The sequence below is a fragment of the Salvia hispanica genome, chromosome 6 (assembly GCF_023119035.1).
Source record: "Salvia hispanica cultivar TCC Black 2014 chromosome 6, UniMelb_Shisp_WGS_1.0, whole genome shotgun sequence".
Classification (NCBI taxonomy): Eukaryota; Viridiplantae; Streptophyta; class Magnoliopsida; order Lamiales; family Lamiaceae; genus Salvia; species Salvia hispanica.
In genome coordinates this window covers 11,567,892-11,582,534 of record NC_062970.1, presented here as the reverse complement: position 1 = coordinate 11,582,534, position 14,643 = coordinate 11,567,892, and the positions used below count along the sequence as shown (strand labels likewise).

General features: G+C 34.6%; 1 protein-coding gene across 1 annotated transcript; it reads left to right on the top strand.

Moving 5' to 3' along the window:
- Positions 1-12,602: 12,602 nt before the first annotated feature.
- Positions 12,603-14,027, top strand: LOC125197396 (non-specific lipid-transfer protein 1-like). Its single transcript, XM_048096134.1, has 2 exons — positions 12,603-12,992; positions 13,863-14,027. Exons 1-2 carry the CDS (start codon positions 12,640-12,642, stop codon positions 13,870-13,872), a joined length of 363 nt encoding a protein of 120 aa, XP_047952091.1. The 5' UTR covers positions 12,603-12,639; the 3' UTR covers positions 13,873-14,027.
- Positions 14,028-14,643: the final 616 nt, after the last annotated feature.

Below are 14,643 nucleotides of genomic sequence, written 5' to 3'. Positions count from 1 at the left end.
AATTTAATTAAATTTATCTTTTGCATTGGTCAATAACTTAATGGTCAAATAATATAGACAAATTTGAGTGTTCTTTCCGAATTCCAATCAAGAAATGAATCTCATTTTTGGCTCTAATACCATTTCCATCCGCCTTAAGATGTACCCAACCGAAGACCATGTCTTAATCATCCGCCTCCAATTTCATTCACCACCAGATCTGAAATTACTATTTCCCTTCAACTCCACGCCATCATTCTTCCACGACGTCACCTCCTCTTCTCCATCCCGTGATTCCCAATCCCTCCACGCCATCACGCTTCCACGATGTCGCCTCCTCTTCTCCATCGTTCTACTTCTCTCAAAATTCCTCCTACAATCACTGTTCCAGCTGCTCCACACCTTTTATGTGCGTGTGTTTGATGATGACTTAATATCTGAACGTTCTTGTATATCTATATAAATCACTATTTATTTGAGTGTTCGAGATTTTTCATCAAAAATTTGTGGATTTCTTCAATCTAGATCTTTTAATATTTCTTTCTCTTCTATTCATTTTGTATAATTTTTTTATTCAAGATTATTTTAATTAATTTTTATACTGTTTGTTGTGTTATATGGAATATAAATTAAGTGGTTATAGGCCTTTATCTAAATATAGATTATAGTAATGTTAACATATTTTTCCTTCTTTGTGTATATATTTGTAGGCTTTGTTTTCTTAATATTTTATATATTTTTCAGTTTTTTTTTATATTTTATATAATTTCAGTTTTTCGGTTAAATTCGGTTTTCATACTTTGGTTTTCGGTTTTAGGTTTTTCGGCTAGTTCGGTTCGGTTTAGCCAGAAAACCTAACCAAAAATCGAATGCACATCATTTGCCAAGTCACGTCTCTGGTGCGCCACGTAGGATAAGTTTGTGTCGGAAATCTATCGGATCGGCTTGCATGAGAAATTTACGCAGTCCGGTAAAATTCATGACTTTTCGTGCAATATTTTAAAGTTAACGGAAGAAATCAAACTATTTTGAAAGTTCGTGACTTTATAAGAAATTTGCCCTAAATTAAGTAATAAATCGTTCATACTTTTTTCAAGTTTTCGTGCTAAGTAAAAATAATAAATTCCATATTAATTTAATTCCATAAAACTCATCGACACTATTTAACTCACAAATAAATATATACTGTATTGAATATTATTTATTTTATGTAATGGATGGAACGGGGCTATTAACTTTAAAAACTATGAGAAAACTGCTTTAAAGTCGTATAATTTTCAAAATTCCTAGTTTTTACTGGAACTACTAATACAATATACAAAGTCGTGAACTTATCAACCGTGCGTCTTTTTCTCATGTTGGGTATTCTGGCTACGAAGCGAGATGACATGTCATTTTTAAGCTAACGTGGGTATTGGGTGGGTGCTGACTTGTTAATCTACTTTAGATAAACTGTCTTAAAAACTATTCCTTTGTCCCATAATAAAAGTTGCATTTTTCTATTTCGATCCGTCTAACAATAAAACTCTTATTTCGTTTTTACTATAAATGGTAAGTAGGTCACATATTCCATTGGCTCACTTCACTAACATTTTATTATAAAATCACTATAAAAAAAAGTAGATCTCACCCATTATTTTTATATTTCTTAAAACTAATGCTCCCGCCAAATGTGACTTATATTGTATGATAGAGGAATTATGAACTTTTCCAGAATTCTGGTTTTTCTTATGAACTTTAGAAATGTAACATATAAAGTAATTTGAGCGAATAGTTGAAGACTAGAATGACGAACGTACAATGATGGATACTTGAACGATGGCAGTCCTCGCCTCCTCCTTTATCCACAGTCACAAATCCAACTCCAGCATCGACATAGATCAGCATCGAATAAAATAAAGCGGGAGAATTTTTTAGGTAATCGTTGAAGACATGTTCGTCTTAAAATTTGCATCATTAGTTCCATGTGCGAGACTGGCCAAACATTTTGTAGGTGTATTCACAATTATGTACTCCTAATTAATAGGTGCATTAATGACTACTTTATCTTGTTCCTTTCAGTAAAATTTGACAGCAAAGCATACATAATAAAATTATTTCTTTTTTTTGTCTTTTATTATACTCCATTTCATTACATGAAAAAAAAAATATTTTTTAATTTCATCAATTTTGTGAAAATGTGATTATTTTTATTTATGAAAGTTGTCCCTAACTTAATGCTCGAATATATCAATTTATTTATAATTTATATCACTATGATCTACCATTACAACTCATTAAACATTAATAATAATTTAGGTCCTAGGGTGCGTTATACTGCTAACTTTTTAAATTGCTAACGTAGTATATTAAAATGTCAACACAATATATTAAAATGTCTACAAAATTATGTGTTGACATTTTTAATACAATGTGTTGATGAGTTACCAGAGTTAGCAATTGATCACATCTTTGTGGGTCCCACTATCCATAACACTATTTTAATTAACTACCATTCTCTCAATTGTGCATAAATTATTATGTTATTTCAAGTGTACATATTATTATAGATTGGAAGGAGTATATTCGACTTTATCATTTTGAGATCTATTATTGTTCTGCTCTACATTTTTAAGTTTTGTGAAAAAAACTTACTCCCTCCGTTCCTAAAAAGTATGAATATTTGGTTCGGTATGGATTTTAATGCATAATTGGAAAGTAAGAGAAAGATAGAAAGAAAAAGTTTTTAAAGTAAATGAGTCTCACTTCATTAGAGAGAAAAGAGTTTCCAAAATTAGAAAGTTCATACCTTTTAGGGTCGAACTAGAAATGAAATAGTTCATACTTTTAAGGAACGAATGTAGTAGTTTACAAACTCATTATATTTTAATTTTACTTCATCCGCTCCAAAAAGATAAACAAACTTATATTTGACATGAGTTTTAATATGCAAATTGGTAAAGTAGGAGGGAAATTGAAGAAAAAAGTAAGAAAAAGAGTAGAAATGGTGTGAGTGGATTGTTGGGTCCAAAGTAGTAGTGGTATGTAACTAATTGATAAGGCTCGTTTCATGCATTGGTTTAGGGTTAAAATTCTGTGCATTTGGGGCGCTAATGTGCGTTTATGAGTTCAGGTGCGTAGTGAATCTGCTGGACCTAGGAGTTGCTGTTACTTGACCTGGCAGATGCAAAAGAGATGGAATTGAAGTAAATATCAGAAGTCGTCGTTCGGACCTGGGAGAATCAAAAGTTGGCGACAGGAACAGAGTTGAGCATGAGCAGATCATTTTAAAAGTCTTACTAAAGGGCAAGAGCGTCAAATCACCAGAGGGATACCCTAGGATCAGAGCCTCACATATATAAAGAGCTCAACCTTGAAGAACAAGACAGCCACTTCTACTCGCACTTTAGCTTAAGCCCTCATTCCATTCCTTAGTTCCACACTTCAAATTTCTCATTTCATTTGCTGCGCACTTGGAGATGGAGGATTCTGGCCATCGTAGTTCTCATCATCGTTATTTTGCTGCTGTGTAACACCGCCTTGTGAAGGCGAAGAAACAATATTTACTTGCTTTCGTTTAGTATTTGTTGGTTTTTAAGTTTCGCAACTTTAGTTTCTGGCTTTGATCCACTGGATTCTAACCTATTTCTATTTATTATGGAAGTTTATGTTGGTTTCTGTTGCATATCGCTGAGTTGATGTTTATTTCTTGCTTTTAGCTTTCGTTATTGTTGATTGTTGGATGTTTGGAGCTGAGATCTGTTGGTTTGTTGTTGGAGGTTGTGGATTTGCGTATGGAGATGTCTGGAATTGTTGAATCGTGGCGTATTTGAGTTGGAGTTTCGCGTATATGGCGTTTGTTGTTTATATTGTGCATGATTATGGCTATTTACTTTTTGTTTTTGCATCCTTTAGGTCCAGTAGCGTAGATCTGTTAGTTTAGGCTTTAATTTCTCGTATTAAGTTTAGATCTGAAGTTTGCTCTGTGTTCATGGTGTTCAATACTCTGTTTTATCTGCTATTCTCATTTGATTCCCGAAGAAGATGAATTTGTTGGTAGTTAGAACTAGATCTGCTTTATGTCAGCACTTTTCAGCATGTACTTTACTTTTCTATATTGTTCTCCAGACCCTTTTAGTACGATCTGTTTTGTCCTTTTACTTTTCTGCATGCTTTTCCAGACCCTGGTAGTTTAAGGAAACTTGTCTTTGCCTTTCGCTTTATGCTTGTCTGTCTCAAATTAGGAAAGTCTGTCTAGTTAAATTAACTCCAGTTGTCTTATAACTTTAAAATATCTCATTTCTCTAAGTCATGCATGTTCCGTACGTTCTCAGTTCTTAGACCCAGTAGGTAGAGTAAAGTTCTTCTATCTCTCAGACCCAGTAGTTTTAAGTTCTCGACCCACAAAATTGCGTGGCAGCAGCCAACCCCTTTTCCCAAAACATCCTCAAATGCAGTTTCGTAACACCTTCGTCCTCGTGGGATCGATCCTTTACTTCCCCTGTGCTAAGTTGTAGTATAGAGGGTTGAGGTTTTTGAAGGAATAGAGTGCACCCAACGACCCCTTTCTAATAGTTTCATGATCTTCTAGCCTCTGAAGTCTAGTCGAATCCTCTGGACCTGTTAGATCGAGTGACATACATCACACACAGCGCAAAACTGCACGTCTACTCTAATCACTTCACTAATTAAAAATTTTCTATATTTAGACTTTGTCTAATTTTAACGAACGACCAAAAATATAAAATTAGTCTAATTTCTGGGGATAAAATATGTATCTACTTACTTAATCCATCAACTTTCTTAAAGTTTGTAACGATTTAAAATAGGATTGGTAATAAGGCAGATATGATGTACTCTCTGTCCCACTTAAGATGACATACACTCCAACCACTTTTTTTCCCTTCAATTAAAATTTCCACTATCTTTCTCTCCATTTAACATTTACACTCACTTTTTCTCTCTCCAATTAAACACATTAACCAACAACTCCTAAACACCCGTGTCGACTAAGAAATATATCACCTTAGCCAGGACGGAGGATGTATTATTTTAAAACAAAAAATAAGGTTATTTCAGAACTAAGGTTAGTCACATATTTTCTATTATCAGCGTTGTGGTATCCCATTTTAGTATTCCCCTCGTCCCTGAAAATTTGTCACTTATTTTCGTTTTTATTCATCACTAAAAAGTTGTCATCTTTCACTTTTATCATTTTTGGTAGTGGATCTCACATTCCATTAACTCATCTTCACTCATATTTTATTATAAAACTACTCCCTCCGTCCCGGCTAAGATGACGCATTGCTTAGCCGACACGAGATTTTAGGAGTTATTGGTTAAAGTGTTTAATTGGAGAGAGAAAATGTGGGTGTAAGTATAAAAGTAGAGAGATAAAGAAAGATGGATATTTTAATGAGAGTGAGAAAAAGTGGTTGAGTGTATTAATTGGAGAAAGAAAGTTTCCAAAAAAGGAAATGTGTCATCTTAGTTAGGACAAACTAAAAATGAAAACGTGACATCTTAAGCGGGGCGGAGGGAGTAATATATAAAAGTATGACGCACATGTCTCTAACTTTTTCAACTTATTTTCTATTACTCCCTCTGTCCCTGAAAATTTGTCACGTATTTTTATTTTCGTCCGTCCCTAAAAATTTGTTACATTTCACTTTTACCATTTTTGATAGTAGACCCCAAATTCCACTAACTCGATCCTACTAACATTTTATTATAAAACTAATATATAAAAGTAGGACCCACATATCACTAATTTTTCAACCCACTTTCTGTTATATTTTTAAAAATTTGTGCAAAGCAAATGCTTTATAAGGGATGGAAGGAGTATATTTATTAAAACTTGTGCCGAATTAAATGGTAATGAATTATTAGAAGCGGAGTGAGTAATTAAATATAAAGAGCTGTCTTTTTATTTTGGATACATTTTGCGCTGTGCATTAGATCCTATTTGAAACGATAGAATAGAAAATAATAGAATGGGGTATAGTTATTTTTATTTTATTCATTTGAATGGTAAAATAGAATAAAGGACATAAAATGAAAATGAAAAAAAATAAAGAAATTGTCATCTTATTCCACCATCGTTTCATTCCATTATACTTCCTTCATTCTTTGTTAATAGAGACATTTATTTTTGCCATGAAATTTAAAAATAGTGTGTTAAATAGATAGTAAAAAAAGTAAGTGAGAATAAAGTAAAAAAGATGAAGAGACAATAAAGTCTAATGTAGAATTACTTTTTGCCAAAAATAAAAATGATTCAATTAACTTAGAACTTCCCAAAATAAAAAAATAACTCTATTAATATGGAACGGAATGAGTATTAAGAAGAACCTTAATTAATACATTGGTTTGTTTTGTTATCGGAATCGCGAACTAATAGATTCTTATGTTAAGATGCATTGGCTTTTGTTGTCAGACTCGTGAACTAGTAATAGATTTTTAGAGCATCTGCATGACCCCATCCATGCTCTTTGCCAAGAGCATGGATGTAGGCCCGGCCAGACCCACTTTACTAACTTTTTACTCTCTATTTTTCCTCAAAAGCACAACACCCACATCCATGCTCTTCTGCAAGGACATGCTCAAAGGCTCTACCATTCCATTATTTAATTTAAATACTTCAATTATTAAAAACATTTCTATAATATAAAAATACATTAAAAGTACTCGAACTACTATTACAAATTAAAAAAATTAAAAAATTACATAATTAAATCCTAAAAAATAAAAATTACAAACTTAAAATCCTAAAAATAAAAATTACATAATTAAAATCCTAAAAAATAAAAATTACATAATTAAAATCCTACAAATTAAAAATTACAAAATTAAAGGCTAAAAAATACCCCCGTGAAAGACTAGTTCTCTGACCCTATCCCCAATGTTTGTCAGAGACCTCGTATCATTGCCCAATGTGCTTCAAGTTGCTTGGGAGACATGTTAGACGTCTCGGCCATATTGAGTTGAGCCAAGAGGGTCCACAACGAGTTGGTGGGGGGTTGAGGTGGCACAAAGGGAGCGGGAGCGGCGCAACGGCGGTTTGTTTCCTTCCTTGCGGCCGGCGTTGGGAATTGCTCGGGCCGGCGTCGGGGCTACCCAAGTTAGCTCCGGCAAGCTGGCTAGCCACCTCATCCTCGCCGGCATCGGATAGGATACTGAAGAGTCTAGTGATATGTGCAGTGCGGTGTGTGATATTACTCGATCTAACAGGTACAGAGGATTCGACTAGACTTTAGAGGCTAGAAGATCATGAAACTATCAGACAGGGGTCGTTGGATGCACTCTATCTCTTCAAAACCTCAACCCACTATACTACAACTAGCACATGAAAGTAAATGATCGATCCCACGAGGACGAATGTGTTACGAAACTGCATTTGAGGATGTTTTGAGAAAAAACGGGGTTGGCTGCTGCCACGCAATTTTGTGGGTCGAGAACTTAAAACTACTAGGTCTGAGAAATAGGAAAAACTACTTTACTCTACCTACTGTGTCTAAGAATGCATGACTTAGAGAAATGAGATATTTTAAAGTTCTAAAACAACTGGGGTTAACTTAACTAGCTGGATTTTCCTAATTTGGACAGACAAGTATAAAGCAAAAAGTGGGGACAAGTTTCCTTAAACTACCAGGGTCTGGAAAAGCATGCAGAAAAGTAAAAAGACAATGCAGATAATACTGACAGGGTCAAGGGGACATGCAGAAAAAGCAAAGTACATGTGCAGAAAGTACTGACAAAAGCAGATCTGGTTCTAACTATCAACAACTTCATCTTCTTCGCGAATCAAACGAGAATAGCAGATAAAACAGAGTATTAAACACCATGAAAACAGAGCAAACTTCAGATCTAAACTTAAAATTAGAAATTAAAGCCTAAACTAACAGATCTACGCTACTGGACCTAAAGGATGCAGAAACAGAAAGTAAATAGCCATAATCATGCACAACGTAAACACAAACACCAGATACACGAAACTCCAACTCAAATCCACCACGATTCAACAAATCCAGACATCTCCATACGCAAATCCACAACCTCCATCAACAAACCAACAGATTTCAGCTCCAAACATCCAACAATAACTAAGACCGAAAGTAAAAAGTGAGAAATAAACATCAACTCAGCGAGATCCAACAAAAGCCAACATAAACTTCCATAATAAAGAAAAATAAGTTCGAATCCAGCAGATCAAAGCAAGAACTAGAGTTACGAAACTAAAAACCAACAAGTACTTGAAACCGAAAGTAAACTAAGCAAAGCAAAGTAAATATTGTTTCTTCGCCTTCACAAGGCGGTGTTACACAGCAGCAAAACGACGATGAGAACCACGGTGGCCAGAATCACTCCATCTCCAAGTACGCAGCAGGGGAAACCAACTTTTAATCTGCTCATGAATAAGACTCTTTAAATTAATCTGCCCATGCTCCATTCTGCTCATGTCGCCAACTTTTAATTCTCCCAGGTCTGAACGACAACTTCTGATTTTTACTTCAATTCCATCTCTTTTGCATCTGCCAAGTCAGGTAACAGCAACTCCTAGGTCCGGCAGATTTACTACGCACCTGAACTCATAAACACAGATTAGCGCCCCAAATGCACAGAATTTTAACCCAAAACCAATGCATGAAACGAGCCTTATCAGATACCGACCTCGACCATTTGATGGAGGAGCTGGAGGAGGATGATATGCCTTCCTTATACTTCGGATGCACACGCACCTACTGCCAAGCATTGATGTACTTGAATGGTTTGTAATGTTGGGATTGGTAGGTCGCCCAGGCGGCGCTGATGATGTCGAGCTCGCTCCTGCCGCTCCCTGCCGACCGCTCTTTCTGGAGGTAATACCCCTGGAACTTTTGGATTTCTTCGTTGGCTCTGAAGATGGCATTGCGCACCATACTGTCATTGTGCTCGATGGTTCCATCCGGTCGGTTTTTATTGTACCGGCGAGAGACGCGAAACCAAAACCTATCCTCGCTTTGGCTCGTGCCAACTTCTGGATCTTAGGAGATTGCAAAATAGGCTTTGAATAACTGATCCATCTCCCCCGGAGCGCACGGGGTGCGGACGTGAGTGTCACCGGCACGACCCTGAACATGAACACTACGAGGAGTAGGAGTAGGAGGAGTTTGAGTGCCGCCCTCCCTCCCCGATACGGGTTCGGGTGCCCACCCGTATCGCCCAACGGGGGGCATCTTGGTCGTCCACCGTGTAAGGCTTGTAGCCACCCGAAATTTGAGAACCTCGGGTTTGAGGAGGGGCCGAGAATTGCATTTCCGGACTAAGGAATGGTGTTGAGCCGAACCATTCGTGGGTCCAACCGTGGGAGTCAGAGGGGTGATCGCCAGAGCCGGACATTTTTATTGTAGAGTGAAAGATTGAGAATTGATTAGAGAATTTAGATGAAAATTGTGTAGTGTGGTGGGAAATTTTTTGAGTGGAAATGGGGGTATTTATAGATTAAAATGTGAATTTTGGGGGGAAAAAATTGAAAAATAAATTAAAAGTGGTGAGAAAACGGATATAATTTATTGGGAAGAGGGAAAATATTTTTTTAATTTAAAAATGATTTTTTAATTAAATTCAATTTTTTTTAAGAAAATGAAAATGCCAACGGCTACACCGTTGGCCAATCCCGTCGCGCCACGTGGCCCTGCTCAGCGGCACGGACGTGCTCGATTCATCGAGCAGCACCGTGCCGGCGGCAAGAGCACAGCGGCGGACAGCACAATGCCGCGCTAGCGGCACTGACGCCTTCCTTCAGAGAAAGCATCGATGCGGATGCTCTTATACTCCCTCTGTCCCAAGATAATTGAGTCGTATTTCTTTTTAGTTTATTCCCAGGTAGTTGAATAATTTCCTAAGGCATTTTTTGGTAGCTATGTTCTAGCTAGATATAATAGGACTTATCCGAGTTTAGTTGTGTGTGATAACTATGTTACAAATCTGCATAGCCTGTGTCTTATATCCGATCCGAACGAAGCCCACTTAAAAGCCTCTATTGTAAGCAACAATGTAACTACCCATTTGCCTAAGTTACATATCTAGCCTACCTAGTTAGTTTTAGGAAAAACAATTTTACCCATCAATTTTATATATATACACTATATTTTATACACTTACATACTTTAATTATATTTCACTATAACAAATAATAATTAATGTAATGCAATAATATAATAAAACAAGAAATAAATTATATAATTATTCATATAATTAATGTATGATGAGAAATGCTAATTTAGGGTATGCTTGGGTATTTTTAATATACATAAAATATACTTTCTCAGTCCCAAACTAAGTTGAGATTAGGAAATTGTATTGAAAAGTAGGAGATGAGAATAAAGTAGAAAAAATAATGAGAAATTAAAGTAGGTGATGAAATAAAGTACTAGTTATTGAATGTTTAAAAAAAAAAAAAAAGAAATGACTCAACTTGACGTCCCAAAAAGAAATACGACTCAACCTAATTGGGACGGAAGTACAATAAAAATAAAAGTAACAAATATAATTATGGTCATATTTATTTAATTTTTCATTTTTAGAATTTTTTATGTAATAAGAAATGGTATTCGTGGATATTTTTCATATAAATAAAATTATAGTATAATAAAAATAATGATCATATTTATTGTGTACTCCATTTTTAGCATTTTAAGTAACAAGAAATGGTATGCTTGGGTAGTTTTCATAGTCAACAAATTGTCAAAACCACCCAAAATTAAGGTAACATGAGGATAGTCCAATCATTAAGTTAAATTAATGAGAATAATTTTGATATTTTATTTATAACTTGTTGTACTAAACATCTAACTAGGACAACTCACAATTATCCTTAGCTACAAAACACCCAATCAATATAAATTAACTAATCGTTACTATGATAACTATCACTATTTGTATCATATCTAGTCGAAACATAAATAGCTACCAAACGATGCATTACTTTTCTCTTTCTTCATCTCTCTTACTTTAATCTCTTTACTTTAACCTTTAACAAATCAATTTTTTAAATCCCGTGCCTAAAAGAAATGACTCAACTATCTTGGGACGGAGGGAGTGTTTAGATTTGTAATTTTTTTAGTACTCCCTTCGTCCCACTTTAAAAGTCTCATTTGAATTCAATACGAGTTTTAAGATAAGCAGAAGAAAGTTGGTGAAAAAAATTGTGGAATATGAGTCCTACTTTTATATACTAGTTTGACAATAAAATGTGAGTGAAAAAATGTTAGTGGAATATAGAGCCTATTACCATTTATGGAATATCATTCGAGACTTCTAAAGTGAGACACTCAAAAATGGTAAACCATGACTGTTAAAGTGTGACAGAGAGAGTATTATTTATACCCGGCTTATAATTTTTTATTTATTTATTTGAAAATTAAAAATGCAAGAATTTTTAGTAAACACTCTCTTCATCTGTCATTTCATCTGTCATTTGGAGTCATTTCTTTCCATCTTTAGTTTTAAGAAATGTTTAAAAAGTGGATGGAAAAAGTTAGTAGAATATGGATCTTACTTGCATGTATATATTAGTTTTAACTGAAATACGAGTGAAATGAGTGAGAGAAATATGATGTCCTATAATCATTTATACTAACAATGTAACGAAACTTCTATTTACGAACATATTAAAATGTATGACTCTTCTTTACGGACAGAGGGAGTACAATTGATGAATTGATACACGCTATACGTTTTAGGAAACAAATTGACTAATTTTGTTTGTCGCAACTTAATGCATAACTCAATTTCTTTAAATTTTTGAACAACAAATAATTATATTTGTATTATTTCAATTGTATGCGATATAATATTTAATTTTGTTATTTTGATACGTAACTGAACCATGTATCATTTATTTATTTTTTAGTGAAATAATCTCATATTTCACTAACTAATTCGATACATTTTATTTTAAAAGTATTGTATTAAAATTTATGATAAGTTACATGACATTATATTACTCTCTCCGTCACTTGCTAGGTGATGATTTTCATTTGGAGACATATTTATAAAATTTAATATTTACAGATTTATCGAAGAGAAAATAAAATATGAAATGAGATAAAGATGGAAGAGAATAAGAAAATAAAATATAAGAAATAATAAAATTTTACCAAAAAAATATTTACAAATAATTTGAACAGCTCAAAATAGAATACAAAGCAAGTAAACTTAATGAATAACTGGTGATCTAGATTTGGTCATATACAAACGTCACACTAGCAAATACTTCCTCCGTCTCTCAATAGGATGGTATGTGCACGAGTTTTAAAAAATGTTAAAAAATAATGAATTAGAAAGATTAGTAGAAGATGAGGTCCATTTTTTTATAGTGGTTTTATAATAAAATGTGAGTAAAGTGAGATAGTAGAATACGAGATCTACTTATTTATGATAAAAATAAAAGTTAACATGTGACTTCTATCATATCATGAAACGCATGAAATATTATCTTAAAACATCAATAATATTATAGATAAAATATTAAACTAGTACTCCATTTATTACATAACAATTACAACTCCTCCAGCTGTCTGTCCATACATCGCAAATTGTTTTATTCTTATTTGTATTAATTATTTACTCTATAAAAAATATTTATAAGCATCACAACTCTTTATTTCTCCTACATTGAGTAAAAGGAAATTATCCATAATGAACAAGGTAACATCATGTCTAGTGCTTGTCGTGGCGGTGGCGGTGGCAGTGTCGGTGGTGGGGGCAGCAGCGGCGCCGCCTAAGATCACATGCGGCGATGTGACAACCACATTAGCGCCATGTTTCGAGTACGTCTTAAGCGGCGGCAAGGTGCCTGGTAACTGCTGCCAAGGGGTGAAGTCGCTCTACAAGGCAGCGAACACCGCCGCCAACCGCCGCAGTGTTTGCATCTGTCTAAAATCCGTCACCGGCTCTGCCTCTCCGGCCGCCGTCAAAAACGCCAAAAGCCTTCCTGGGAAATGCGGCGTCTCCCTTCCATTTGAAATCACGCCTGCAATCGATTGCAACAAGTAATTCAATTTCTATCAAACTCTTACTACTACTGCACATTTTATTTCAATTTTGTAGTTAAAAATATTTTTCGGAAATCTAATCGATCAAAACGAATTATGTTGATCTGGACATGACATCATAATTAAAATCAATGAAATGTCTTGTTACTGGCTTCAAACAACAAACGAATTCGAAAGGTTACTCCCTCCGTCTACAAAGATTATGAACTATTCTTTTTTTCGTCCGTTTGTGAAAAATATGAACTTTCTAATTTTGATAAAGTCAAACAACTTATAACTAGTACACATCATTTTATTTACAACTTATACCACTACAATAATATGGACTTTACTCTCCACTATATTACTCTTCTCTCTTACTTTTCCGCTTGTTTATTAAAACTCGTGTCGAACACATTGTTCGTACTCTTTAAAGACGGAGGAAGTATTAAATTTCACTAGTACGTCCCACTATATTTGTACATCTCTTTTGAACACGTGTTTTTAAGTAATGGTGGTAAATGATTAAATGAAGCAAGAACAAAATAAAAATTAGACAAAAATAGAAAGAAAAAGCAATGAAGAGGATAAAGTATTACTCCCTTGTTTCATTCAAGATGATCACTTTTCCTTTTTTATTTGTCTCAATTAAGATGACCACTTTTCGATTTTGGAAATAACTTCCTCTCTCCTCTTTTCTTATTAAAATATTCAACTACCTTTTTTTTCCTCTAGTAGTGGATACTTCCTCCGTCTTCAAAGTATCCTCTGCCTCCAGTATTCGTTGAGGATACTCAAACTATTTAAAATTTCGATGAAATATAATATCATGTACAATGCCATCTTCATGATAATTATTTTTTTAATAAAGATAATTTTCTTTTGCAGGGTTAATTAGAGACGATGGACTGTCCGAGACCAAATTATGTATGTCAGCTTGTTTGAATTGTTTTCAATGTATGAAATATTAATCTATTGTGTATCGTGGATTTGTGTAATCAAATTATAACGCTCCATTATGGTCAAGAAATTTTGATCCAATTTCATGTGGTAGATCAACTTAAAACTCATATTTTTCATATCAACTTAGAGCCTCCACAATGGGGCGCCCCATAGCTCGCCTTATAGGGCGCCCTATCCTCCGTCACATCAGCATTTTATCCCCCAGCCCATTCACCTGCAGTGGGATGCCCTATAGCCCGTCCTATAATTTTAACTCTTATTTTATATTTGTTTTTTATTTTTTATGTTTGCAAATATATCAATTAGTAAGAATAAAAATATAAAAACACCACAAATTAAAGGCATATCCTATTGTCAGTATTTATTTTTTATTTTTTATATTTTATGCTTGCAAATATGAAAATCGTCGGAATTCATTATTGAATATAGAGAGAAATTGAGATGGGGAAGAGAGTAGAGTGAAAGGTGTGAAATGAAGTGAAAAATTGGTGATATATATAGAAGAAAATACCAAAAAAAAAAATTAAAATGAAAAATGTGTGCATAGTCCGGACTATCGTCCTTACCCCTTGCAATGGGGCGGAGGATAGGCCGGACTATGTAAAAAATGGTTCATCGTCCGCGGACTATTCATAGGGTGCGGACTAAGGAAATCGCATAGGGCGGGCGGGGTGCTGCAGTGGCGCGCGCCTTACATAGAGCGGGC